General features: G+C 39.8%; 4 protein-coding genes across 5 annotated transcripts in view; 2 read left to right on the top strand and 2 right to left on the bottom strand.

Annotated features, from left to right (window-relative positions):
• The window catches only part of Plc21C (Phospholipase C at 21C), a 63,319-nt gene extending 62,790 nt beyond the window's left edge, over positions 1 to 529 (bottom strand). Inside the window, exon 1 of the mRNA XM_028316258.1 lies at positions 143 to 529. Coding sequence (XP_028172059.1) covers positions 143 to 238 — 96 coding nt within the window. The 5' untranslated portion in view covers positions 239 to 529. The remainder of the gene's footprint in view (positions 1 to 142) is intronic.
• Positions 530 to 2,008: 1,479 nt separating this feature from the next.
• On the top strand, positions 2,009 to 20,235 carry Larp7 (La related protein 7). 2 transcript variants are annotated; one of them, XM_028316260.1, is made up of 9 exons: positions 2,009 to 2,418; positions 2,520 to 2,687; positions 2,774 to 3,061; positions 3,158 to 3,193; positions 3,303 to 3,636; positions 3,813 to 3,934; positions 4,020 to 4,112; positions 4,556 to 4,754; positions 20,210 to 20,235. In XM_028316260.1, exons 1-8 carry the CDS (start codon positions 2,110 to 2,112, stop codon positions 4,751 to 4,753), a joined length of 1,548 nt encoding a protein of 515 aa, XP_028172061.1. In that variant the 5' UTR covers positions 2,009 to 2,109; the 3' UTR covers position 4,754; positions 20,210 to 20,235. The 2 variants fall into 2 exon arrangements, with proteins under 2 accessions (XP_028172061.1, XP_028172060.1); XM_028316259.1 differs by lacking the exon at positions 20,210 to 20,235 and having other exon boundaries at positions 4,556 to 4,799.
• Positions 5,588 to 10,986, bottom strand: LOC114361259 (VWFA and cache domain-containing protein CG16868). Its single transcript, XM_028316257.1, has one exon. It carries the CDS (start codon positions 10,771 to 10,773, stop codon positions 7,195 to 7,197), a length of 3,579 nt encoding a protein of 1,192 aa, XP_028172058.1. The 5' UTR covers positions 10,774 to 10,986; the 3' UTR covers positions 5,588 to 7,194.
• LOC114361264 (uncharacterized) lies at positions 12,560 to 27,154 on the top strand. Its single transcript, XM_028316266.1, has 10 exons — positions 12,560 to 14,582; positions 15,898 to 16,039; positions 16,863 to 16,991; positions 17,721 to 17,924; positions 19,049 to 19,192; positions 19,470 to 19,525; positions 19,985 to 20,097; positions 20,657 to 20,720; positions 23,631 to 24,475; positions 26,695 to 27,154. The coding sequence occupies exons 1-10, from the start codon at positions 13,036 to 13,038 to the stop codon at positions 26,982 to 26,984; spliced, it is 3,534 nt and encodes a 1,177-aa protein (XP_028172067.1). The 5' UTR covers positions 12,560 to 13,035; the 3' UTR covers positions 26,985 to 27,154.

Here is a 27,154-nt window from a genome sequence, read left to right as displayed (position 1 = left end):
CAACAGTTACAGATTATTTGTTGAAGTATTGACAACATAATCTCACAATGGTGAATGATTATTAAGTAGGTATATTACATATTAAATACCTATACCATAACCGCTCATTATCATTTTGCCACCTATTTATGAAGAAACATACCTCATCCCACTTGATGAATTTTTCACCCTCCTGTAATGCCTTCGGAACTTCTATAGGCTTGAGGCTAACGTTCGAAGATCTCGAACTTGAATTCATCGTGAACAATAAACACTAGCAAACGGAAATAATAACACAATCGCGGATAAAATCCGTCATCTTCTTGCACAAATCTATCAATGAAATCTGTTGCTGATAGGTACACTTAAAAATGTCCACTTCAAGACTGCGGACCAACCAAAATGTGGCGGTAAATAAATAATATCTAACATAATAAATCAGCGTTCATCGTAAATTCACGAAGAATTCACCTCCAATTTTTAACTTCTTCCACACGTATTTCTCGGTGGAGCCACCAAAAACTGAGAATGTCAAAACGTATGATGTGAAATAGTGATGTACATTACAAAAAAGGTACTTAATAATATCGATAACATTCTTAGATGCTAAAAGGGATGGAAGTAAAATATATCAAACTTTTTTTGATACGTTATCACAATTAATAACTGGTACACAAAAGTACTAAATATATTATAAACTAATTACATAGTAAGGAAAACTTGTCTTCTATATTATCACAGATCGAGTAGGTACATAAGTTTAAATTGTAAATTCGGGTCTCTAGCGATGTTTTGCCCTATATTATGTACACCTACTGACCGAAAACATTATTGGACAATGAATAGTGTCATATGCCACATTTACACTGCGCGGAAATTCAAGAAAACAGTGGGGTGGGGATGAAAAATGAATGATTTTCATCGCCACCCCACTGTTATTTCCGGAAATCGAAGCGTCTTCGATGAGTATTTTCATCAAGAAACGCCGGAGTAAAATTTTGAATCGAAAGTTAAAGATTCGGAATAGAATAGTGATGCGACAAATCATTCGATAGTTAAGATAAACTTTGTGGATAGAAATTTTGTTATTTAAATGGAACATACTTTGTTTTTAGGGAGATTGAAAATGGAGAAGAAATTATTTACTTTCGGTCTTTGAGTTGTGTGTGGACGTGAAGTGTTTGTACACTTTTTATAATACTTGTTTTTTTCCTAGACCACAATATTACAAAATATTATGTAACGCAACTATGCAACCACGTACGTATGTATTTACCGAAAAGAAAACTATTCCATAATCTATAAAAATATTTTAAGATGGTTTGATTTTTCCGGCATCACTGGCTGTGGTGACAAAGTTATTTGGTTGGTACACATTTCATTTGTGTTAAAAAGTAGCCTTTATCTTTACCGTCTCCTTTACAGCTAATATTGCTCGAAGCTTGTTGTAGTAATATTTGTTTGAAAAAGAACATGCTCGTGATTATTGAACCCCGAACCCGATTGGACCAAACCAGTGTTGCCAGTCGGGTCTAGTCAGAAATTACCAGAAATATAAAAAAAAGTAACCTTTTTGAACAAAAAGTAACCTTTATTACGGGGGGGGGGGGGTGCTGAGTGATGATTGTGTAAAAGGTTGTTCATGGATGGAAAATGAATACAATTGATCATCTAAATACGCAGTCGTCTAAAAACGTTTCATGGATTTGCGTTTTATTATCGAAAAACATTCGCTAAAACTAATTTTTCTTAACAAATAATAAATAAAATTCAAGTTTAAATGCACTTTATGACATAATTTTTAAATTGTCACTATTAATATTTTTTACTGAATAACCTGCAAAGTTAATTCTACAATTTCTGAAAAATCACCTAAAAGTAACCTTTTCATTAGTGTAACCTAAAAGTAACCACAGCAGTTCAAAAGTAACCAAAAAGGTTACAAAAGTAACCTTCTGGCAACATTGGACCAAACCCCGGATTGCCAATAAAAAAAAATTGTTAATGACAATGTCATTGTCAACCAAATGTCAATCGATCAAAAATAACGAAGTGTGGTTATTTCGTGTTTTTTGCCAAGCTACATAAATTTAAATTCTTTTGTAATTATCTTTATTTAAATTAATTACGATGTCGGAATCTGAAGTTACTGAAGAAGTCACCGAAGCTCCAAAACATGAAAACACCCCCAGAAAACGTATTCGTCATCGCAAGAAGCAGTTGTACGACAACATTCTCAAACAAATGGAATTCTATTTTAGCGATGCGAATCTAATTAAAGATAGGTATCTAAGCGATTTAGTGAAAAATGATCCTTTCGTTCCCCTTGAAACTTTCCTCAAATTTAACAAGATACGTTCTATGTCGACGGATATCACCGATATTGTTAAAGCTATGAAGAATTCTACTTTTCTTGAGATGTCAGAAGATAAGCAAAAGGTAGGTACTTATTCAAATCTATTTGTTGAACTTTCAGTTGCTATTATCATACTTGGGCTATGTATAATGACATAGGTTTTTTTATCCCCATTGTATTTCAGGTTAAGAGAAAGACACCAATATTGCCATATGATGCTGACATTAGAACTGTCTATGTTGAGTCAATTCCAGGGACTGCAAGTCTAGACTGGCTAGAGAAAGTTTTCTCTGACTTTGGCCGTGTAGCATACATTTCCTTGCCTAAATTTAAAAATACACAAAGAATAAAGGTGAGTGAGGAAGATAGAAACATGATGTTTTACTCATAAACTATCAAAAGTGTACCTACTTATGTTATAATTTTATTATTTTTCAGGGATATGCTTTCATAGAATTTGATAAACCTGAAGATGCTCAGAAATGTATCAACACATTCACCCAAATGGGGTGCAGACTGCCGACCTGTATGCCCCCTGAAGACTTGTCTTCCATTAAGATGTTCTCTGTAGAGCAGTCATTGGATGCCGAGGGTAGTAAGAAAGAAAAAGAGGAATCTGAACCACCTAAAAAAAGGAAGAAGAAAGACAAAAAGGCTCAAAAAAATTTAGAACTTAAATTAAGTACTAATGAATCTGATACTGAGAAAAAAGTTGAGACTCCTAGTGTATGTCAAAACAATTTACTTTCTGTGATTTTTGTAAAATTCATACTTACATAATAATTCTATGCATCCTTTTACACACCTATAAATTTTTTGCAGGAGGAAAATAAAAGTGTAGTATCCACTCCAACTGAAGTAAGTTTATAAATACTTAAAAACCAGTAGAATTATAAACAGTAACCATAATTTCCAATTAGAATATTGTTGGATGTCCTGCCTAACTAACAACTTTTTCATTTTTCAGGAAAAAAAAGAAACAGATATAGAATCTAAAGATGAAATGACTAGCCAAGATGAAAGTAAAGGAGATCCAGAAGCTCGTAAAAGGAAGAAACTTAGGAAACGTTCCGGCAGGGAGAGAAGTAGAAACAAAGAGTTTTTGAATAAAGATGAGGCTCCTCGGGGAGCACTCTGGGGTCTGCAAGTCCTTCCCAAATCAGAATGGAAGGCTCTGAGGAACAAATACCTTAATTTGCAGAGAAAATATATGAAGGAAATCAAGACTACCTTGCAAAATAAGCGTTATCCTTATTTGAGTATACCGCCTCCTGCAACAGCTACAGTTGAAGGTGAACCCGGTAAGTATTATACATTTGGTAGTGAGATATGTGAAAACCAACTAACATAGTTGAAATTTTGTACGAATACAATCATGTGTATAGGTTTCTTTTTACTTAGGGTTTCACTACTTAGGCTAGGCTATTTTCAAACTCATCATGCATATGTTGACATCATGTTGCATATAATTTTCCAGCTGCTACCACTACTGAAGTTGAAACCACGAAAACTGTTAAGCCCATGGAAAGAACACCAGGTGTTTTTGTCAAAGAGGAGTTACCAGAGCCATGTCTTGATGTAAGACTGACAAAAAGAACTGTAAGTATCATCAGAGGATATGATATGACTTTAGTTGTGAAAATAGATGACGATATAATATTTATGGTATTGTGTATAATTTCAGATAAGGAGCAACATCCACGCATTACATGTTGATGTCAAGGAGGGACAAACTGAAGTTATCATTAGATTTGATACTGCTGATGCTGCCACACAGGTAAATACAGTTTGAGTCCTTTGGTTTGATATTATGCCAACAGTTTGCTGTACAAAAAAATATTAAGGCCTGAGTCAGAAATGGTAACTTACTAGCTTTTGCCCGCGTGAAATTTAGTTTGTCTGGATGTCAACATGTTTGTTACTCTTTCACGCAAAAACTACTGAATGGATTTTGATGAAACTTTACAGTATTGTTGTTTATGATCCAGAATAACATATGGGCTATAATTTATGATTATACTAGCTTTTTCATCAAAATCCGTTCAGTAGTTTTTGCGTGAAAGAGTAACAAACATCCATACAAACTGTCGCATTTATAATAAGTAGGATTAGTAGTATTACCCCATTTTGGAATAGTTGTAAGAGTATCCCTCTAAGAAGATTTTGTAATGAAAATACCTAGTTCACGCGTGTTTCACGCATAACCTTATCAATTTCCAGTACTGCAGCAACTCAGTGAACCGCGCCCGCGTTCTCACGGGCGCAGACGAGACCGCACAGTGGGTGCGCGCCGAAAGCAGCCGTCAAGTGCGGCGCGCGCGCGGCCGCACCCGTCTGCTCCGACGCCACGCCGCCGCCGCGATGGCGCCAGCGTCGCCGCAGCCGACTCACACGCACATACGGTTTGAGGACGAGTAGACTAGTTTAAGGCGGGTTTTAGAATCGCGCTTGCTGATCGTCGGCGCTGAAAGGACCAATGTGTATGTAATGAGGGTTTTCGCGAATGAAAAATCCACCAGATGGCAATACGTAGACGCATGCAATGTTATTTTTGACATGACATTGACAGATATGTCAAAATCCACCAATCACGCAGCAGTCAGACCCCACATCCACGTCCCGCCACCTAGCGGATCTTTCATTCGCGAAAACCCTCATTGAAGTGAACGTTGAGTGACGCTGATCACTCGGCCAACGCTTCATACATTTCGGCTGTCAGCGCTGACGGTCAGCCTGCGTCAGCGTGACTCTAAAACCAGCCTTAAGTCCGGTCGCCGAGCAAGAAGAATTTCGTCCAATGACCCCAAGCTACCCATCCTTATCGCTCGCGCGTAATTATATTGCTGGATAGCTTGGGGTCATTGGACGAAATTCTACGTGCTCGGCGACCGGACTTTAGTTGTCGAGTTGATTGAGCTATTGAAACTTTGAAATTACTGACTGTACATTGACGATAAATGGGAAAAATATTCCCGATTTTCACCAGTGCAGCAGTGGCGTATAACACACTTTCCCAGTTGTAGCTACGGACTTTCTCACCACTGGTGATAAATTAGAAAAATCGCCAGTAGGGACGTAAGTCAGATATTGTCGGGAATAGACGAAAATGCACGACTGTTTAGAATTTCTGTTATTTAAGGTATTTGATCACATACAGTTCGTTCAAATACAGGTGAATTTTTCAAGTACGTAATTTGCTGGTCAAGAAATAGCTAAACACTGAATTTCTTTCAACATTTTCTGTTATTGCACTTGAAGAACGAACGTTAGTAACAGGTAGAATAGTGCTTTGTTACAACTAAAAAGTTTCGGTAGTTTGATAAACTTGACTACTGCTGCTAGATGGAGTAACTGGATGAAATTAGGATCCAGCAACTTTGTTTGCTGTGCTACAGTGACAAGTAAAGATGGGCCTGGTATACCTATTTACAGTTCCATTTCATCCTCCCTCCAAAGATTCTTGGTGCTTCTCAAGCGCAGAACGATTCAATGCAAATCCACTAAGAACAACATAAAAACTTTGTCACTTGAAAAGCACCTCTTTTGTACGCGAAAGTCCTCGAATATGAGCGCGTGTGTCGGTTTCATCGATCGCATGAACGCGCCTGATTCTGAAACACATTCCCAAAACGATTTACTTAAATGGTCCAAGAGCAAAGTTAAAAAAAACTTGTATGGCATGTAACTTTTGGCGTTTTTAATGTTCAAATTCACTATTCTTATTTTGCAGTAAAATAGATTTTATGCGTGCCGTTTTCGCTAAGTGTACAGTATTTTAGTTTAGTTATAATTTATATTTATTCCATGTTTTGGGAGTTTGTTGCAGATCAAAAGCACCTTACACGTATTCTTATTCACAGTAACATTTTAAATGCATTTCCAGCCTATTTGTAAAACTTTAAAGTGAGCAGTCATTCATTAATTATTCCAAAGTACTTTACATTATACATATTAATTTAAGAAGACAGTGTGTTATGTAATAGACTGAGATGTAATTATCGTTTATTAAAATATTTAGTTACTTTACGAATTTGTTTTAATTTACCTTTGAATGAAACAATGACTTACAAAAGAAATTTTATTACATCAAATAAATGCAACATCAAATTCAGTCTTAAAAATAGTTTTACAATATTTATAATACAACAGGCACTGGCACATTATGCTTATCCAAAAATTACGTATTTAGTCTTATTTACTAAACTTATGAATAAGTAAAAAATTATAGCTGCCTATTGCAGTAAACCTGTATAAAACAACCTCCATTTAATTTAATAGTTGTCACAATTATGTATAGTTTTGTTATAATGTAACAAAAATAGAAATATCGAATACTAAAACATTGTTTTTTTTTATCAAATAATATTGCCATTCCAAAGGAAATATTATTACTTTTTATGATAATTAAATTTTGATATTATATTTTTTGTTGTGATGTCACTTCTGGGAAGACAGAAAGTAGTCAAAATAGTACAGGAAACAATTAGTAGCACAATATTTAACATAAAATAAGATTACCTATTATTATTTCTAACATATATTTTAGTATGATTTATGGAACATTGATACCATGTAGAAGTAGAGGCCCACTTTGGCCCAACACAAAATGCATTTTGTAATAACAGACAATATTAAACACAACAATTGGTCACAAAAAGAAGCACCAGAGTAGTAAGTACAAATAGAACAATACACATAAGTACTAAAATTAAGTTACTGAACTGAACCATTTAGTTAATAATATTAATACACAAGAAATTATCACATTAATACATAGAGTTAACAATTGCTGTTTAAATTAAGAGTCATTTGTTACTTATCAGTAATTATGTACACAGGAGGTAGATTATTTAGTATTATTATGATGCTTCCATATGCCTATGAACAGTTACAGGAGCTATTATACTATTTTTGCCACAGGGCAAAACAGTTACACTTAAATCAGTAGCTTTTAATCTAGGTTTAATCTTTGCTGGTAAGGGACAGCTTACATCAGACTTTGTATCATCTGACAATATGGTGGGGTCATTCACTGAGAATCCTGTGGCCTCAGAGTCTTCATGAGGAGTCATGGTGGAATAACCATGATCCGACCCTCCAGCAGTGTGGGGTCGTCGATACCCTGTCACAACTCTGTATGGTGAGATAGGGGCTTCTATCTCCATGGCTGGCAGTAACTTATCCTGCCCTGACTGATCATGCATGTCATCAGACTGCAAATGACTCATTTGGACATCAGCATCATGCCATGTCTCAGCTGGACCATCAACATACAAGTTGTGGCAGCTAGCTGAAGTTACATTTTGTCTATAACAGTATATAGCAACAGCTATAATTAAACTAACAGTAACGATACACCCTGCTATCGGGCCTATTGCCGAATAACTACCTAATGCATCTCTATTAACATGCCCAAAGGTTCCTTCCCCATAGGGCGTCACAGCGCCCAAAACTCCGTTAAAACACGTTGATTGTGACGTACAAAACGGCGAAGAGAGTGGCGTATGACCATCAGTGTCCAATTGACACCATTCGCAACCTAAAACTCCTAAACAAGACGAATGTGTCAGATAAGACTCGCATTGAAAATCAAAACAAGACTTCAAATTTTCAGCAAAATTATGGAAGTAATGGGACTTGTGATTATTATTTTCAGGCATCATACCACACAATGGAATATCGCGAGTTATCCGAGAAGAGTTTGAATTTGGACATTCATACAGTTCAGAACTGCATTCACATGGACATTCACAATCAGTTTGCTCCATACGATTGCAATTAAAACAAACACGGTCAACCATGCTGCAGGGGCAAAAAGCACCAACACTGCATGATACATTTACAAGAGCAATAAAGGCGTTAGTCCCAGGTATTGCAGCAATGTAATAGTGGACACAATGATCTCCAGAAACCACATTAGAAAGGACACCTGGCAGTGACATATTAAATTCATAGAATCTTTGAATAGTTACATCATAAAAGTTATTGCATAGCCTCTTTGTTACAAATCCCTTATGGTTCAGCATGTCATTAGCAATCATAGATTCTTTATGAGTGATATGTTGTTGTTCTATAGGACCTGAACTATTGGGATCCATCAGCCCAGGGTGGGAAACTAAATAGCCTCGATTATTCATTATAAAACACTTAAAATAAGACATTGCGCAAATTGGAAGACTGTCAATAAGGACTTTGTAGAGGAATCCCATTGTAACATCCATTGAGACTACCATAGTGGGGTAAAAAGGTCCTTTGACAGCATAAGAAATGCTAACCACATATCCAGCTCCCCCAACATCCAGGTTGGGTGGAGTCAAAATGATCTTACCTGGATATTCAAGAGCGTAAGTATACCATGGCCTTCTCACAGGTTCATAGTCATACTCTAAGACAGTCCCTGGGAACATCACAAGAACCCCACTCTCAGTAGCTGCATATCTTCTCACAATATACTTGGAATAGATGCCACGTAAGTGCTGCCTTTTGTAAAAAGATAAAATTGAGTTGAGAAAATTTACGTCCTGCTGGATTTCATTTTTTAAACCAGGGTTAGATAGCAGACCATTAGCAAGATTTTTAATATAAGCCAGATAATTCTGCATGTATTGAACAGCATCCTGGCCATCACCCATGTCATAAAGGTATGTGAATGGGGACTGAAAACTAGATGGACTCAAATATACAGTACCCTGGTCAATTGTAGCTATCTGTTTGAAATGACGACATATTTTACCAGCTTTAGGTGGGAACAAATCCAGTCTGTGAAACAAGATCTCTTTAGAACTCCTGGTAAAAAATATGTTAGTTTTATTGAACAAGTTATGTTCAGTTATTTCATTTACAATACATACAATGTAAAGTTTTTCAACCCATTTCCAAGAATAAACTATGGAAGTTGAAGCATTTTGTTCTTTCATGGTCAATATGCCAGAACTATTTGTTAGCATTGCTTCCTTAAGACTACTTATAAAATCGTATGTTTCTATACTCTCTAGATATGTAAACTTGATTTTCTCAGAGGATGATTCTGGCCTGGGATAAAATGTGTGCATAAGTACTTTACCAGCAAAATCCATCACGAAGGCTCGTTTTCTATGGTTTATTCCTTTAAAATAAACAATATCTTCAGCTAGATCAGACCAATAAAGGTCTAACCCAAGCACACCACTTGTCATTGGAAGCACTAATGATACCATGAAATCTCTTTCTGTTGCCTCCCAAATAGGGTCTTCAATTTTTATTTGTTTGTTCTGAAAATTTCCAGGAAGTAAAGAAATAAAGGCAGAAGCCACTTGACCCACAACACCACTGTCATTTATATGAAGTCTCATGACCGAGTGGTTGCTTGAGTGATTGTGCCACTTATCAATATGCAATATTCCAAGAGAGCTATTCCTGTCCACCTGGTTCTCATAAATGAGACCTATTGCGAACTTCATGTTTGCATCACTTTCAGAGTAGGGAAACATTTTGAGCCAAGTCTCATTTTTTAATACTTTTGTATCAGTCAAAAAAACAAAAAGTTTGTGTTTTGGCAATTTCTTCTCAGTCAACAACTTCTTCAACTCTTGATGTATGGTAAATGGTGATACGTTACCAGGTGCCACGTCTAAAGTTGATAAATACTCCCTGAGCAATAGCTTGTTGGTGTCAGTTGCATTCCCCAGGTTTGATGTTCCATCAATATTGCAGGTGTCCTCAAATTTTACAAAGTCCGTGGTATTTGTAATCTTGAAGGCAATAATGTCTCTACTTTGCAGCGCATATGCAGTCTCCTTGATCACATTTATAGCATGTTGCAATGAATCTACATTTATGTTGTTGTCAATAATGAACACCACAAGTTTTGGGTCTGGGTGCACTATCTTATGGTACAAATACCTCAAATTCGAGTGAGGCATTATCGCACAATCTCTATCAGTGGCGTAATCCATGTGAGAGAGGAAGTATTGTCTCTTAACTTTTAGGTCTTTGAATCTACCCATCATCTTTGACTTGACGTCAATATTTGGAACACTATTGTATACATTAGGACTCTTGATAAATACAGACTTACGGATAGAGTTGAAGGGGCAAGGATGCGTAAAGGACGGAGTATTGTTGGTCTTGATTCCATTTTTCATGTCTCGTAGTATGTTCACTGCTGACGATAGTTTGTAGCTCAGTTTGTCAGCAATATTGGACAGAGTATCATTATCGCTGGAGTGGACGCGGCTGTCTTTGTGTACAGTTCGTATTTCAAAATGAGTAGTGTAGTCGCTGCCCAACTCATTGATCACTATTTCACTGAACTTATTCGCCAATGATTCGGACAATTGCCGTACGCACACCTTATAGTCGCCTCGGTTGTTTATTCTTGTACAATTGTCGCCTTGGGCAAAGATCTCAGAGACACCGATAAATATCGAAATCGTGACTATCAATGATAAAAGCTTCATCGTGTCGGCATTCTATTTGATCAAATTACCCTTGATCACGCCTTTTGAGGGAAATTTCTTTTCACTGAATAATTGTAGATATCCATATTTCATTAATAAAGTTGATCCAATGTACTACAAATCACTGATGATACGATAAATAAAAATATTAAAAACACAAACACAAGCCAAACGTGTGGGACTGAATCAATCAATGTCAAAAAATTCTTACTCTATCTTGTCTGTGGTCTGGTCCAGTCTGGTCAGTGGTCAAATGCAACCACAGACAAATCGAATTTTTGGTTTAAGGTAAACGCACACTAATCAAAAAGGTTAAACTATTTCTGGTCCATAAATAGAGTTTAACCACGCCAGTGTTTTTCTTTTCGCTAATCATACAAAGAGAATATTTAAAATAATAGAGGTATACGTAACTAAAATATCACCCACAAAATCCCTTATGTATACTTGTTGATTTAATTAGTCAGTTAGAGTAGTTGATAAAAATAAAAGGTTTGATCCTATTGCAGGAACAATATCAAATTCTCAATCTACACTAATATTATAAAGAGGAAAACTTTGTTTGTTTGTTTGTTTGTTTGTTTGTTTGTTTAGTTGTAATGGATAGGCTCAAAAACTACTGGACCGATTTTAAAAATTCTTTCACCATTCGAAAGCTACATTACTCACGAGTAACATAGGCTAAATTTTATTTTGGAAAAATTAGGGACCCGTAAAATATTTGGGATTTTCATAAGNAAGAAGTACCGAGTTTGAAGCGGTCATGAGCAGACATTGCAGTTGAATATTCAAGTTCTGAATTTGATTATTGATGAATAATAAAAGAAATCCTACTAACTCGATTGATGGTTTCATTTAATTTATTTAAACCAGGTTACCTATAATAATATTTTTTCGTTAATTTATGAAAATATCAAATTAGCCCGTAATTCTGAATCCTGATACATAAAGTTAGCCTATTAATTTAACACAGGTACGACTGTACTCAGTGTTGCACTATCAAATGCAATTGACGCGCCTCCGTGCCAGGGTTTTTATGTTCCTGGTCAGGCTATAACTGAAATATCACCCACAAAATCCCTTATGTATACTTGTTGATTTAATTAGTCAGTTAGAGTAGTTGATAAAAATAAAAGGTTTGATCCTATTGCAGGAACAATATCAAATTCTCAATCAATAAATAAACATAATATCATTTTAAAAGATTGTATAGAACCATACGGAATCCTCAGTGCGCAAGTTCAGTCTCGCAAGGTTTTTTAACCGACTTCAAAAAGGAAGAGGTTCTCTTTTTAGAACTGATAATGGACGGAATTGAAACGGGAAGTTAAGTTTAAATAAATAATTTAATTATCTTTGGACACAGCGCCAATTAGCCCCCAAAATAAGTAACTAATAATGCTTGCAGTGCTACTGGCCGGGAATTGAACCCGGGAACTCTTGCGTGGTATGCAGGCATGTTGACCAAGTTTACTTCGCTTTGTGAAGCGATCGCGAAATAGAATAGCTAGCTATCTCTATGTGCCGCCGACCTAATTAAGCATAATTTTAGCAGTCTAGGCTTTGTTGACCATAATTAATACCTATTCGACGAGAGAATCGAACTCTTACAATGCTTTAAACCTGAGTCTAAGCCCGATTGGGAATCGAACCCGGACCACTTGAAACTTAAATTTTTTTTTTATACAAGACAAAACAGGTATTTGACCGCATTCGCAATATTTCGACTATTTATTTATTAATTTGAACTTTTCACGTTATCAGGGGCGGACTTAATGCCGAGTGGCATTCTCTACCAGTCAAGCACAGGTCAAGTAGATAAAATAGGTGGTGGTGCAAAAAAGGTAGGTAAAAAAAGAATAATAAAAATTTAATGAAAATAACAGAAAAACTTTTTTGTAAGGTGTGTAACTCAGCATGTCGGTCGTTCGCTGCACATAATAATGCGGGCAATTTGCCACAACATAAAAAATAACTAAAAGCCAGTAAATGATAATAACTAGTTGTAAAGTAATACTTATGTTGCAGTTACCATGCACTTACGCTTTGGCATGCGCGTTTAATGCGAGCTACCCGTAAAGGGTGTCGGTGGAACGGCCACAGGCGTATAGCACGTGGTGAGTCGTCGGCCGCTGTTATACCTATACTTTTCCATCGATTGGTCAGGGGCGGCGTGGCTTACCGTCCGATCATTAACCCAGTTGTGTGGCGCCCGCCGCGCGGCAGGGCACGCGAGCCGGCGTCGCGCCTCATTCCCACGCCATGCAAGTGCCCGAACCGCCGCCGCCGCCCCTCGCTCCTCTCTGGGACCGCGTCCTCCGAGCCCGGGCTCTGCCACCGGACCTGGACGTCGAACTCCTCTACGTCGCCATCCGGGACAGACTCACGCATCCCGAGTGGGAGGTTCGCCTCAACGCTCTCCGGGTTCTCGCCGATCTCCTCCCCCTATCAGGGAATGCACTGGCCTTCCCATTCGATCAAGTCGTTGACAACTTGGGTCATAATTCCCCGAACGTTCGTAAAGCGGCACTCGACGCACTCAAAGTTTTTTGCACCCACTGCGAGGACTCCGAGTGTGCAGCTCGCGCCATTCTGGACAAGTGCTCATATCACAACATAAGGCCTCACTCAGCCAACATAGATACAAAAGTGAACGTTATAACTGGACTCATTCTATCAATACCTTCAGTCATGACTATTTTGAAGAGAAGAAACCCGGCGTTAGATACTTTCCCAATTTTCCAAGTTTTAGGAGATAAACTTTTCGATCCGGTGCATAGAGATGTTGCACAACGCTCCTTGCTAAAGCTTCGTAAAATTTGTGGTCATCGAGATTACATGGTTTCACTGTCCAGATTGGATCTAAAAGTACAAGATAAATTCAGACAGTTGTGTGAACTGTACGATGAAGATTCAATGGACGTTTACTATGCGCCGAGAAAATCAGTTTACAGAGACAACAACCAAACATTAGTCAAGATAAACCACGTATTCAGTAGCCCAATCACAACTCCAATAAGAGTATCCACGGATTCGTCGTCAGAAGATTCCTACGCCCATATTCCATTCCCCAATAATAATTATGCTAAAGTGATAATTGAAACCGAAATCAAATTCGATTCAGACACGGCGATTACCATGACGGTTTTAGAAGAAAACGATACCGAATCTGACCGGAATTCGGTAACTAATACGGGAAGTGAAGAGGATTGTGATAGCTCGGATAGAAATATGTTGAAGTTTAGTGATGCAGATTCTGAGGACACGGACGTTGTTGTAAAAAAAGTGCGTTTTGGCGGTGAAAGTGTGAAAATTCGGACGCCCGATAGTGAAAATTTAATTTCTAGTGAAGACGATAATAACCACAATAAATTAATACCTAAGAGAGACAATATTAATGGGCTCTCTCATGCAAATGGCACACCCATGATTATGAGTAAAATTAATGAGATAAAACGTGAAGCATTAGATAGAGATAATAATATTAAATATCCTAAGAAAAGTGGTATTCCATTACCAGTCATTCATAATAAGTCACAGAACCAGAACTTGTCCAAGTACAATAAAGTGAAATTAAAATCGAAATCATTGAGTGAACTTTATGATTATTTTCGTACGAAAAATGATGGTGCTGAGCGCAAGAAGGATAGATCGGGGTTTGCGTTAACGCTGTCTGAGGTCCGTTCTCCGGATAAGGTCCCGAGTCCAGTGGAGCCTCACAGGGAGGTGGAAGTCATGCACAATCTCCAGAGGAGTCCGGTGGTCTCCCCACGGCGTCATCAGACGCGGGTACATTTGGAACGTGATGGGTACGTAAACAAATCTAAGTGTAAAGCGATGTCACATCAAAGCTTAACTGTGGTACCTTATAATAGTTTAAATTGGCGCAATTTTGCATTCCAATACCATTTATATGACCATGTTAACAATGGGCTAGTGTCGGCTCATATACCCATTTACCTAACACCCTGTAGAGATTGATAATGCTGGCGACTGTATACTAAATTACTGTGTATAGGTAAAGATTTTTTATGAAATCCTTTTACCCTGTGATCTCTGTGATACTTCCAAATCCAATGCTTATGGAAAATATTATTTACGTGAAACTTTACACAGCACAAAAAAGGCGACTTGTATTCTCTCCCAGTCAACCTATGCGCAAAGCAGATATAAGAAACAAAGACTACACGGCTTCCTAAATGGAAATACGAAATACCTACGAATACCTTATAGGTACGATAAGCATAAAAGTCATAGAGTTATTATCTTATGGTTAATAACTCTATGATAAAAGTATTCAAACTTACGATTACAGGCAACTTAGATTGTGTCGTGGTGACTCTACTTTTTATTTGTGTGCTCCACACATAACGAAATAATACAAGAGTTTCTTGATATAATATATACAAATATATACAGATATTATTTGTGTATTTTTACAAAATATAGAATTACAGGTCAAAGCTTTGCAGTATTTACTATAAAATCTCGCAATAATAGCGAGTAAATGCCACTAAACAACCTAGAATCCAAACACGCATTCCGACGTAACGATTTTTCTGAAGCAATTGACCGCGATAGAAGTAGAGCTTTTATTGAAAATAATCATTTCATCAACATCTGTACTTACTTGCATGGTTTATATTTATTTTATTACAGTCAGGTACTAGTTAGGTCCTTAATTTCTTGATAAATAAGTACTAACTCAACAGTCAGATTTTCCGTCCTGAAAACAATTTCTAATTATTATTTTGTTATTGTATCATTAAATTTGGAAACTATAATTCTTTCAAGTAGGTATTTTCATCGGAAACATTACGTACATACACTATTACTTATTATCACTGCTAGAGTTAGCTGTTAAAACAATTGCATAGTTATATCTTTCGGAAACAACTGTAGAAAATCTTTAAAAACAACAATAAAAATTGAACAAAGTTTATTATATTATGTAACTCTTTGATTATACACTAGTCAGCCAATAAGTGTAGCGCCTTTTCCACATTTCCGCGAGCATAAAAAAATATGTTAACCAATCCAATCGAGGTTTTACTTGCGCATATTTCATGCACCTTTTAAACTTGAGACTGAAGCTTTTGAACTGTAAATTACGGTCGTTTTTAGATTCGTGCTGAATCTATTGGCGACGTCTTCCAACGATTCGGAGTTGCTGTCTCCGCGAGCGCCGTCTCCGCTGCGCGCGCGTTACGATTGGGAAGAGCTTGGTGTGGTGCCGCGACACGTGGCCGACCAGCTGCATAATACGGTAACTAAATGTCTAGCCCTCTTTTGGTACATTTTTGGATCTGTTGGCGGACTCTTCTAATGACTCGGAGCTGTCTCCTCGGGCGCCGTCTCCGCTGCGCGCGCGCTACGGTTGGGAGGAACTTGGTGTGGTCCCACGACACGTGGCCGACCAGCTGCATAATACGGTAACTAAATGTCTAGCCCTCTTTTAGAACCTGCTTGGGTCTGTTGGCGACGTCTTCCAATGATTCGGAGCTGTCTCCTCGGGCGCCGTCTCCGCTGCGCGCGCGCTACGGTTGGGAGGAACTTGGTGTGGTGCCGCGACACGTGGCCGACCAGCTGCATAATACGGTAACTAAATATTTAGCCTTCTTTTAGAACGGAGACGACTCGGAGCTGTCACCGCTGGCTTGGTGTGGTGCCGCAACACGTGGTAAATAAATATTTCCTTCGCTTCTAGTTTTCCTGGGTCTATAGGTCTTCCAACAACTCGGAGCTGCAGTCTTCCCGAGCGCAGTCTTCCCTGTCCTGATCTATTGGCTCTTGGCTCTTCCAACGAGTCAGAATTGTCTCGACTGGCTCTCTAGACCAGCTAAACGTTAACTATGTCTCTGGGGTAGTACTGAATAGGGGTTGTTATCCACGTGACATGGAGTGTACCTAATAGCCAGGGAGTTTTAATATCTTTACTATTTTTATACAATTTTAAAACAGCTTGATATGCTCTTCATTGGAAAGACCGAAAAAGCGATCTTATGACTTGAGGCCCGATATTGTCGGACGAGTGCGGAAATCCTATAACCATATGTCGTTTAAGCAATAAATTGCTTTTATTCCAACAGGATAACTGGATATCTGCAGTGAAAGCAGCCGACCAACTACATAGCGCGCTGCTTGAGCCAGTCAATGTGGCTAAGGTGGAGCCAGCCGCAACCTCTCTGGTACAGCACATGTGGGCACTTAGCGAAGCGGTGAGTAGGTAGACCTAGACCTAATCTAATAACCTGGAGAATCAACAGTTGACGATCGATGTATCCAAGTAGAGACAGACGTAGTTTCCCAAAGTAAGGTGGCGTGACATTTGAGCATGTCTGGTTCAAAAATCAACAATATATGCCTGAAATAGCACCTTACCATAATAACGTAATGGTTATCTGTTTTTACGTAAAAAATACCTACCTATATTCCAACGCCTACGGTAAAAGTGGTAAAAGTCTAGAAAGGCTAGGTTGGTGGTATCACTTGCTTGCTATGTGTATTGATAGCACTAAACACACAACTAACATGTTAACGATAGGCAACTGAACGAAGATAAGCATTTACATAGTTTTGTGTTGAAATAAGTAAAAAGCATTTGTTTTCTATGATGGTCCCGTAGAGAAAGTCTGTTATTATTATAGGATGCAGCTGCTTCTGAACATGTAGCTGACTGAATAATCATTAGAATTCAACTTGTCACCATTAGGTAATCGAAATAAGTGCCCATTTAACTGTTTATGAGCTTAATCGTCTCACCAATATTGGACCGATTTAGGTTTTAGATAAACAAATTCGTGGCGACAGGTCACGCGCAGTCCTTGATGAGTCAATCTTAACATTCTCGACTCCCCTTGTAGCAGGTGTAAAACGTGAAAATAAAGTCATTTTCAGTTATTATAATTATTATTAGGTACTTATGGGATTTGTTTGTTCTGGTAAAGGTATCAGCAGCGCGAGCGCCAGCAGAGGGCGCCGTTTGCGCGCTAATTCGGGGAGCCAGTAACGACTGCGCGAGGCAGTTGCTACCTGCCCTTGTGTCCAGGATGGCACAGGAACCGCTACCAACCGCCTTGCCCCACGCTCTACTGCAGCGGTTGGCACTACATCACCTCGTGGACTTGATCTTTGACCCAGCTATGCTCAAGGCAAGTACTTAAGTAAATTTTTAACCTTCAGTTCAATTTCAAGCTTCAATTGAATACTTTAAGCTCACTTATCAAAAAAGCCATAAATAAATTAACGACTCTACCTTTTCTACTTCAGCGATTAAGCAGGCACATGATCACAATTTAAGAACTGTTGCGTAATGCTTCACCTTCCTCTCAATTTTAGTGACGACGCCTCAGCAGTATATTAGCGTAATAAGTATTGGATGGTTTTGTTTCTTGTTAAAGTTATTTATTACTTACCCCATTTTTACCTTGTTTAAATATCACACAACACTTGAAAGCTTTGATGTCTAGACTGATATAGTTACTCATAGTTAAAAATAAAAGTCGCTGTTGCGCATAACTAAACAGTAGCTTGGTTATATAAGTTATGGCTATGACAGCTAGCTGTCCACAATCCTGATTATCATCGTGGGGTTCCAAGGAATTGCCCCAAGGCCGTACAGAATTAACGTTCGTTTTTTTCGCAACTCACCCGATATTGTTAGAAATGCGAAATACTGCGATACAATGGACCATTAACTGATTACCTATGCATGAAGCAGCATTTTTACCTGGATTTGAACTTGCTACTGATTTATTTTTATGTGTAGGTGTATGGGCCGCCGCGTCTCTAGCTATCAAAGTTTAGCGCGTTTTAATGACTTTGCAAATCGAAAACAAATTCTTTATTTTCTAATTTAGATAAGGTATTGGAAGTCCAAAGCATGAATTCTCAAAATTAGTAACCAATCTAACCTATTTTAAGATTTAATTTAAGTAGGAGAGTAAGGTATCATTTGCAATAAGGTAAATTAAAAACATTGCTTACAATAACATGAGATGTGAGCCCCTGGCGACTGCTGCGGCGTCTGACTTAGCCCGAACAATTGAGATTTGCCTTACAAAGTAGGGATAAGTCTGGAGCTGTGGATATTATGTTGTATTGTATTGGGAAGAGCTTGGTGTGTTGCCGTGATACGTGGCTGACCAGCTCTGCACAATATGGTAACTAAATGTGTAGTCAGTCAACAAGTTGGAACGGTCTACTACACTCTTGCGATTTTCCTTACAAAGTCTGGAGCTTTGGATATGAATGATGATCGAAGATTTCCATGCAGGTGTCGGGAGACTCGGAACGAGTGCAGAGCGCACAGCTTCGCGCTACGCTGTGCCTAGCGCGGGCGGCGGGCCCGGCGGCCGTGCTGTCTGCAGTGCGCAGACGGCTGGCCGGCACTGCGAGGGCCGATGTGTTCTGCAGCAAGGTTAGTCTTAGTACTAACCTTTGTTTGAGCAACCCGCCAAGTTTCGCGCTTTACCGGACCTGCAAAATATTTAGGCCCGGTTTCCACCAAATTGAAAAGGAGAGGAAATGTAGAAATAACGCAATCTGACTTGTTATTCAAAACATAATAATATGTATCTTCTCTCCGCCCCTGATGGAAACCAGGCCTACTGCTAGCAGCGCACCTCTCTGTTTAACACAGGTAGTAGCTGTAGTTGACTGGACCTGATTATTTCTCAAACGCTGTTTTGTTTCAGCTACGAGAAAGGCTGAGCAGGCCAGTGGAGAACATCAAACCAACTCACATAGCCAGGTAACTGTCTTGTCTCAGATCAGTCTTGTCTTCTTGATAATTATGTGATGAGGCATGTAATGCAGGCCAACACGTATACTCGAATAGATATAATGAGCTAGATCATATTATAGGACCTCGTCAGACAAAAAACGTTGCATGAGCGTGAAATTCAGTCGATGACGTGTTGATCGCTTGGCGAGCGAATTGCTGACACATGTACAGAAACGTAACATAGATGTCGCGGTGTTCGCGTGGCAGTTTCTGGACACGCGATCACGCCACGAAGTAGCACGTGAATTTCACGCCTTGTCTATCTGATGAGGCGTTAAAAAATAAAACTAATCCGGCTCGAAGGACCAAGTTCTCTACAAGAGTTTATAAACTGGATTCTGCACCCTCTGAAGTCTTCACTAGGTAATAAGTAATACAATGATGAAGTAATACATACAGGATATCAGTTGGGGCTTTTGTTTGCAGGAGCTCTCAACTCCCGGTACCAGTTAGAAGGCGAGCGCGATCTACGCCACCACCGGCTGCGCCCGCGCCGCCGCGGCGGCTTAGGCCGCTGCCAGATTCCGCCCCATTACCTGGTATGCAAAATCTTACATCAAACTTAAACTCAAAAGATGCTCTTTATGACAATTGACAAGTCCCAAAATAAGATTATCTCAAATGCACAAGGCGATAAAAATATTCAAGCTCTTAGGGGCCATCCATAAAGTACGTCACACGAATTTCATGATTTTTCGACCCCCCTCCGTCCTTGTCACAGCCCTCCCTAGTGTGACGTCACATGTTTTGCAATGTCACATCGAAAAATTATTAAATTAACAGCAGTTTCGAAATTAGTTTTATTTCCATTTAAATTAAGTACTTTTTTTATGAAATCAACATTATATCAAATATTTGAAACAATTGAAATGTGATGTCACGAAACTTAGGACCCCTCCCACCCCTTTGTCACACCATGTCACACTTTGTCAACTCCCTCCCCCCCTCTTTACGTGTGACGTACTTTATGGATGACCCCTTACTTGACTAAATATTTGGGATAAAACTAGGTATAGGGTTTCCCAGGGATTGCTATCCCTGCAGGATTTCCCAGGGATAGAAAACAGCCTACTTTATCATTCTTAAATATTCCATCAGGTGTCCTACCATCGGGAAGGGAGTACATCATGAAGGCGCTGTCTCCGATACCTCTTAGTGACAGGTAAGAAGAACATAATGTTATTCAACTTGCACCTACCGTACCTAAATGTAAAGTAAGTCGTAAGTTATAACCAAGACGCAGGTAGATACTATGTTCAGAATTTGCACTTTAGTGAAGATCTATGTTATATAAGACATATTCTTGAAGTAAGTATTATTATACCGGACCTGCATATTTTATTCCTGCGGAGGTATTGTTTTTAATCGAGCTTTGACGACAATGTAGTCACTGTTGTCAAAGTAACAAAAAGCTAACTTAGGAAACTAATAACCGTAAATAAGTGGGTACTTACTTACCTAAATACAAAGGTTAAAGGCTTCCTTCATGACTACAATGAGGTTTAGGTCCTACTGTAGCGTGTTAAGAACATACGGTTCGTTTCACATTCGGCCTTTTAGTATGCCTAATTAGGTTTATATCAGCTCCACATACGCAACATTTTCAAAGAAAAGCTATTCAATTAATTATCCATATTCAAATGCCAAGGAGGTGGAGGGCTGCGGCCTTGGGTGGACAGTCTGGGTGTTGACCTTGCTCCGTGCGAACCGACACAACTGACTTAGTCACAGGAAATCTAAAATGCTGTCCACTTTGATATCTTTTCAAGCATAAAAATTGAAATAAGGTTGGCCGGCAAGGCCGCAATTAAACTCAAGGAAAGCAAAGAAAACGAACCACAAACAAAACATATTTCTGAAGAGATTCTTTCTTCTGTGAAGAACGCGCTATGGCAAGCACGCGTAGACTGCCAGAGGGCTGCATGCATGAAGGGATTTAAGGGATACAAAATCGCAATGCAAGCGAAACTGTGTCAAGCTGAAAACATTTTCGTTTCTGTCATTCTTAATCCACCCACTACTTAATAATGATCTCTGCCAATTTTTAAGATCTTCAAGAAAAGACGTAAAGACGTTAGCACGGGCTGAGTTCTCCAGAAAAGAAAATGGTGAAAAATTAATAAGTATTTTTTTCTGTTCAAGCAAAACAGTAACCATTTTGCAATTTTTCACCTGAATTAAAAATAAAGGTCACGACGACTATAAAACGTTTTTCCAAATGTAGGTAGCTGATTAACTGAAGTGGGTTTATTTCCATTAAGAATAATCATCTAGCTAGATGTTATCAGCATACAAGTATAAAATTACCGCAAGCAATTACGAGGGTACGTGGCTAATTCACGTTCCGTTCCCATTTCATTCGTTTTGTTTGTATTTCAATTGACCAGCAGACGGCGATTGGTATCTTTATGTAAACTAAGCTAGATTATGCTATAGGTAGGACCATGTGGGAGTCAAGTCAACCACCTAACAGCACCCTAACAGTCTGAGTAACACCTAATCGATTTAGCATTAATGATGCTACAGAGAAAAGCTACCCTAAAAGTCACGTCAGTCACCACGCGACCTCCAAGAAATGTCAAGATTGAATCACGTTATTATGGGAAGAGATCCAGCTGAAATGTTGCGAGTAAATTACAAGCACAGTCAGCAGCAAACCCTTGACCCTTAACGCAGAGAAAAAGCAATTCAGTCGTGCGTCAGAAATGGTCAGAAACGTGGGCACCATCTTTGTTGTCGTTACGCTCAAAGTTTTAAAACTAAGTTGCTTGGCAACTTACAATGAAGTAGTTTGCGGTCAAATACCTATTACTGTATAGAAAAAAGTTAGCAAGATTATGAACGCAATGTTACTTTGTTATATTCTAATTAATTGAAAATATTTTTTAAATTCGCATTTATTGTTCTGTGTTCAGACATTTGAAATATTACAAGTTTCAATGTAATAAAACATTAGTCATGCAAGAGCATGAGTGCATGAGTCATTTGATGTGGATATCAATAAATAGAATTCAGTTTAAAGTTAGTTATTTTGATTACTTAGTCACTCGTGAAGCTGTAAATTCGGACTGCTATACTATTTTAATCGACAGATTATAGAGTCACATACGTGGTTATCGAGCTTTGACACGCATTAAATGTTGAATAAGAGTAATTGCGTGCCACCGGTATGGCGGTAACCTACATTTGTGGCTGAAATTATCGGCCCACTTCACTTCACAAGGCGCCGCGACCTATTTCCATTTATCGTCAGATCGCTCCACTTAGCTTAGGTCTAAGAGTCGAGTGAAACGGCAACATAGTGGACCTACGGCAATTAGTTATTAACTACAGTCGAACGTGTAACTGAACCTTATTGGTTAGGTATAACCAGAAACTGTTTCTGAATAATGTAAGACTAAAGTGAGGGGTGAGAGGGCAAAACTCTATATTAGATTAAAGTACAATGTCTAGGTAGAGGACACACATGGACCGGCACCTATCAGGTAGGTGGATAAACTCCCTTCAAGAAGGTCCATCGAAAATGTTATTTGTCATCAACGGTGCGATGTTACAGCAGGTTAGGACCGTTGTGTCGACCTAATCGAAAATTCTAGTCTAGATATCGAAATCGATCGTCAAAAGCATTTAAACTGCCGCATCATCAGTATGGAAATTGTTTCAAACGAAAAGTTTTAGTTTAGATATTCAAATTACTCGTAGTTGTTAATCATAGTACTACTAAGCAGTTATGTCGTAAATGTGTACATTGTTGCTTAATTTGCATAATATGCAGGTAGAGTAGGCAGTAGGAAGTTCATCAACATGCTTGACAATTGATCGCGTAGGGCGGCGAGTGCGAGGCGAGGTGTAAGTCCGTCAGTCGCGGAGGCACCGCGACGCGCGGCGGCCATGCGACGGCTGTGCTGCTGTCCCCCGCCGCTCGTCGCCCCCGCGCCCGCGCCCGCGCCCCCGCTCGCGCCCGACATCGTCGCCGACCTGCCCCCGCACACGCGGTAACCACCCGGCACCCTCCCGCCCTTGCATAAACAAACAACCACACCCCCGTTACAACCGTGCCTTTTGTTTACAGAGACTCCAGTGCGCTCACCAGCTTCGAAGGGACGGCGGTCGAAAAGACATCCCTGTCTCAACTGGATAAGGATTCCGCCGAGGGCGTCATCATCGGTGACACCACCCAGATCTGTACGTCCGAAGGTGACGTGAATGACGCGCCGCCCACACCCAAGTCGCCATCAATCAAAGTCGAAGATTACTCTGAAAAGTCGATCGGTTCTCTTTATAGCAATAAAGAGACGCGGTTCGAACACACTCCGGCGATAAGCAACGCTTCGAGCGTAGAGGAACTAGGATCTCACCATTCTATAGCTTCAGAGGTCCACGAACGGATAGAATCACGATCATCTAGTCGAAAATCTGTAACCGCAAAAAGCAGAAGTGCATCGCAAAGCCCCGCAAAGAGCAGAAATCCATCGCCAGATCCGATCAGCAACGCGTACGAAGCGGCGCCCTCGCCGCTCGAGCGTGACGTGCGGAACGCGCTCGCGGAATGCGTGGTCCCGGCGCGGCACGAGGACTGGGAAGTCATAGTGAACGGGCTGCTCCGGACCGAGCGGCTGGCGGCGGACCCGACGGCCCGGGCCCCGGCCACGAGCTGGCGGGCGGTCGCGCGCTCGGCGGCGGCGCACGTGCGCTCGCTGCGGTCTAGAGTGGCGCGCACCGCGTGCTCGACCCTGGGGGCGCTGTTCGAGCACCGCGGCCGGACGCTGGACACGGAGCTGGAGGAGGCGGCGACGGCGCTGCTGGAGCGGTGCGCCGACGTGAACCGGTTCCTGCGCGCGGACGCGGCGGCGGCGCTGGTGCGGCTGGCGCACGGCAGCAACGGCGCGCGCGCGGCGGTGGCGCTGGCGCGGCGCGNTTTATTTAGCTTGCAATTTATGATGTACCTATGTAGGTAATTACATAAATGTTTGTTCGGGTGGAATCTTGCAAGCTGAATTAGTTATGTTATAGTCAAACCTCGAAGTTCCGGCACTCCTAGGTTTGACTAGTCAATCCTCAGGTCTGACTAGAAGTCTTAGTCAAAGCCCAAACATTTCGGTCTTTGACTAAATAATGTTAGTCAAACCTAGGAGTAACTAATTTGGTCAGGCAAACGTCGAAACTCAATTCAATGAAATCGGGGTTTGACTAGTCAAACCTCAATAAGACTTTAAACTAAACTATACTTCATTCTGATCTCGAATTTATTGCAAAGGCGTTACGGTCGGTTCTTTAGGTGAAGGTATGAGTAACTAAAATTATTTACTGCGTTGTTTGTCAGTGTTTCTAGACCGATCTTGAAATTACTAATTTTTAGGGTTCTATTACCTTAAACTTTAAGGTAACAGAAGGTCATTTAAGGCTTAAAGGATAAAGAGTTAAAACGGGACCCTATTACTATGACTTCGCTAAATGTTGTCTATCACCAGGCTCGTAAATCATGAATCATTTTCAAAAGATTTAGTTTTTTATTAACTTTAAAAATAAATAAATCAATAAAATACTTCAATATTTGAGCCCCTCCTATACAGCAAACGTGACTTTTTGCAGTTTTCTGCTCAATATTAAAACTCCCATACAAGAACAGAGTCGCACGGAACCCTTCGTGAGCGAATCCGACTCGCACTTGGCCGGTTTTCTATTTGCTGTCTACTTCTGACCGAGTCTGCCAGTCGTTTCTAGGATTGACTAGGCAAAGCCCGATACAGATTATTTTAGTTTCGACGTTTGACTGAACAGATTAGGCACTTCTAGGTTTGACTTAGTCAAAGGCCGAAATTAGAAATCACTTCGGGGTTTGCCTGAAGGCCTTGGTCAAACCTAGGATAAACCAGTCATTCCACGAAGAGACTGCATATCGACCTTTGACTATGACAGTTAGACCAACTTCCTGACGACAACTAGGCTAGATGACAAAATTTCAATTATTTGTCCGTCAGACAGATAATTAGAAAATATTAGACTCATATTTTTTATTTTCTTTCATAATTAAATAATAACAGTGCTACATCGAGTTGAAATGGCGCGATACGCCACGCTTGAGTAGAAGTTTTACTCAAATGTGACGTCACGCGAGATTTCAACTCAATATAATACTGTAATTATTCGATTATGGAAAAAATTAAAAAATGTGAGTCTAATGTTTTCTAATTATCTGTCTGACGGACTAAATAGAATTTCGATTTCATTACCCAGTCATCATCCCTATTGGAACGCATTAGTACCTAGTATTGTCTATGGCCTAAAAAAGCAAATGTTTCTGCTTTTGTCTATTGTCATTCTCTCTGTGTCACTTATGAAGAATAAACTGAAAATGTAGGTATTTGTCTTTTTATTAGAAATCCTTTATCAATTGATTGAGTTAAAATTTCGGATATAGATGTAATTCGGGTGACAATGCAATATTGTGATGACATGGAGCTGATCTGATGGTAGAGCTGGAATGCCAGTGGCCCCATAGCAACTCCGGGATTAAACGATTCCATCGAGTTTAGGGTCGTTTGATTTGTATTTATTTATTATTATACCTAAATAATTTCATTACAATTTTCTAAAAATGCACAAAAACTTAACAAATAGATTAATTTCACTAAAAATTAAAACCAACTCCAAAACGACTCACCAAAAGATAGGCTATCACCGACTCCGAAAATGGCTAATTTTGTAATCAGTATCCAAATTTTTTAATAAGCTCTATAGAACAATTCAATACCACTTTATCTTAATTTTTTTTAATGTGACTGGAGGCAAACCAACAAACGGATCACCTGTAGTTGGTAAATGATTACCGTCGCGTCGCCCATAGACACCCGCAGATCCAGGGGCGTTACAGGTGTTATTTTTAACTAGCGGCCGCCCGCGACTTCGTGCGCGTGGATCTCGTTTTACCCCCCCTTCATCTATCTTACGCGGTTCAGATTTTTTCATACAAATGTTTTTTCCCGCTAACTCCCGTTCCCGTGAGATTTTTGCAATATCCTGTTGTAACTAAGCTTTAAGGTTATTAAGGTACCTGCATGCCAAATTTCAAGAGTCTATCTTACGCGGTTTAGATTTTTTCATACAAATGTTTTTTCCCGCTAACTCCCGTTCCCGTGCGGGGCACCGCGCGGGCCCGGTGCGCGCGGCGGCGGCGGCGGCGCTGGCGCGGCTGGTGCGGCAGCACGGCGCGCACGGCACGCTGGACATGCCGCCGGAGCCGCGCACGGTGCTGCTGCGCGCGGCGGGCGAGCTGCTGGGCGACGCCAGCGCCGAGGCGCGCGCGCACGCCCGCCAGCTGTGCCTCGCGCTGTCCGAGGACATTCGGTTCCGCCAGATGCTGAAGGACGCGATGCAGCCGACGCGGTACTGCGCCATTGAAAAGTTCATCAAAAAACTGCGATGACACTGATTTTGTATGAAAACATTTTCAATTGTATGTGCTGCAGTAACTAACTATAAGATAAAAGTGTGAAACGATCTCCGTCCCGTTACTTTGTGATATTAAGTTTCTTTTAGTATGAAATTATTTGTACAAAAAGTGTATTTATCGTAGAAATCAACAAACATTCTCCC

Source organism: Ostrinia furnacalis, unplaced genomic scaffold, assembly GCF_004193835.3.
Source record: "Ostrinia furnacalis isolate ACB-3 unplaced genomic scaffold, ASM419383v2 OfSCF5489, whole genome shotgun sequence".
Lineage (NCBI taxonomy): Eukaryota > Metazoa > Arthropoda > Insecta > Lepidoptera > Crambidae > Ostrinia > Ostrinia furnacalis.
The sequence above is the reverse complement of the archived record's forward strand: the minus strand, read 5'-3'. Positions and strand labels throughout refer to the sequence as shown.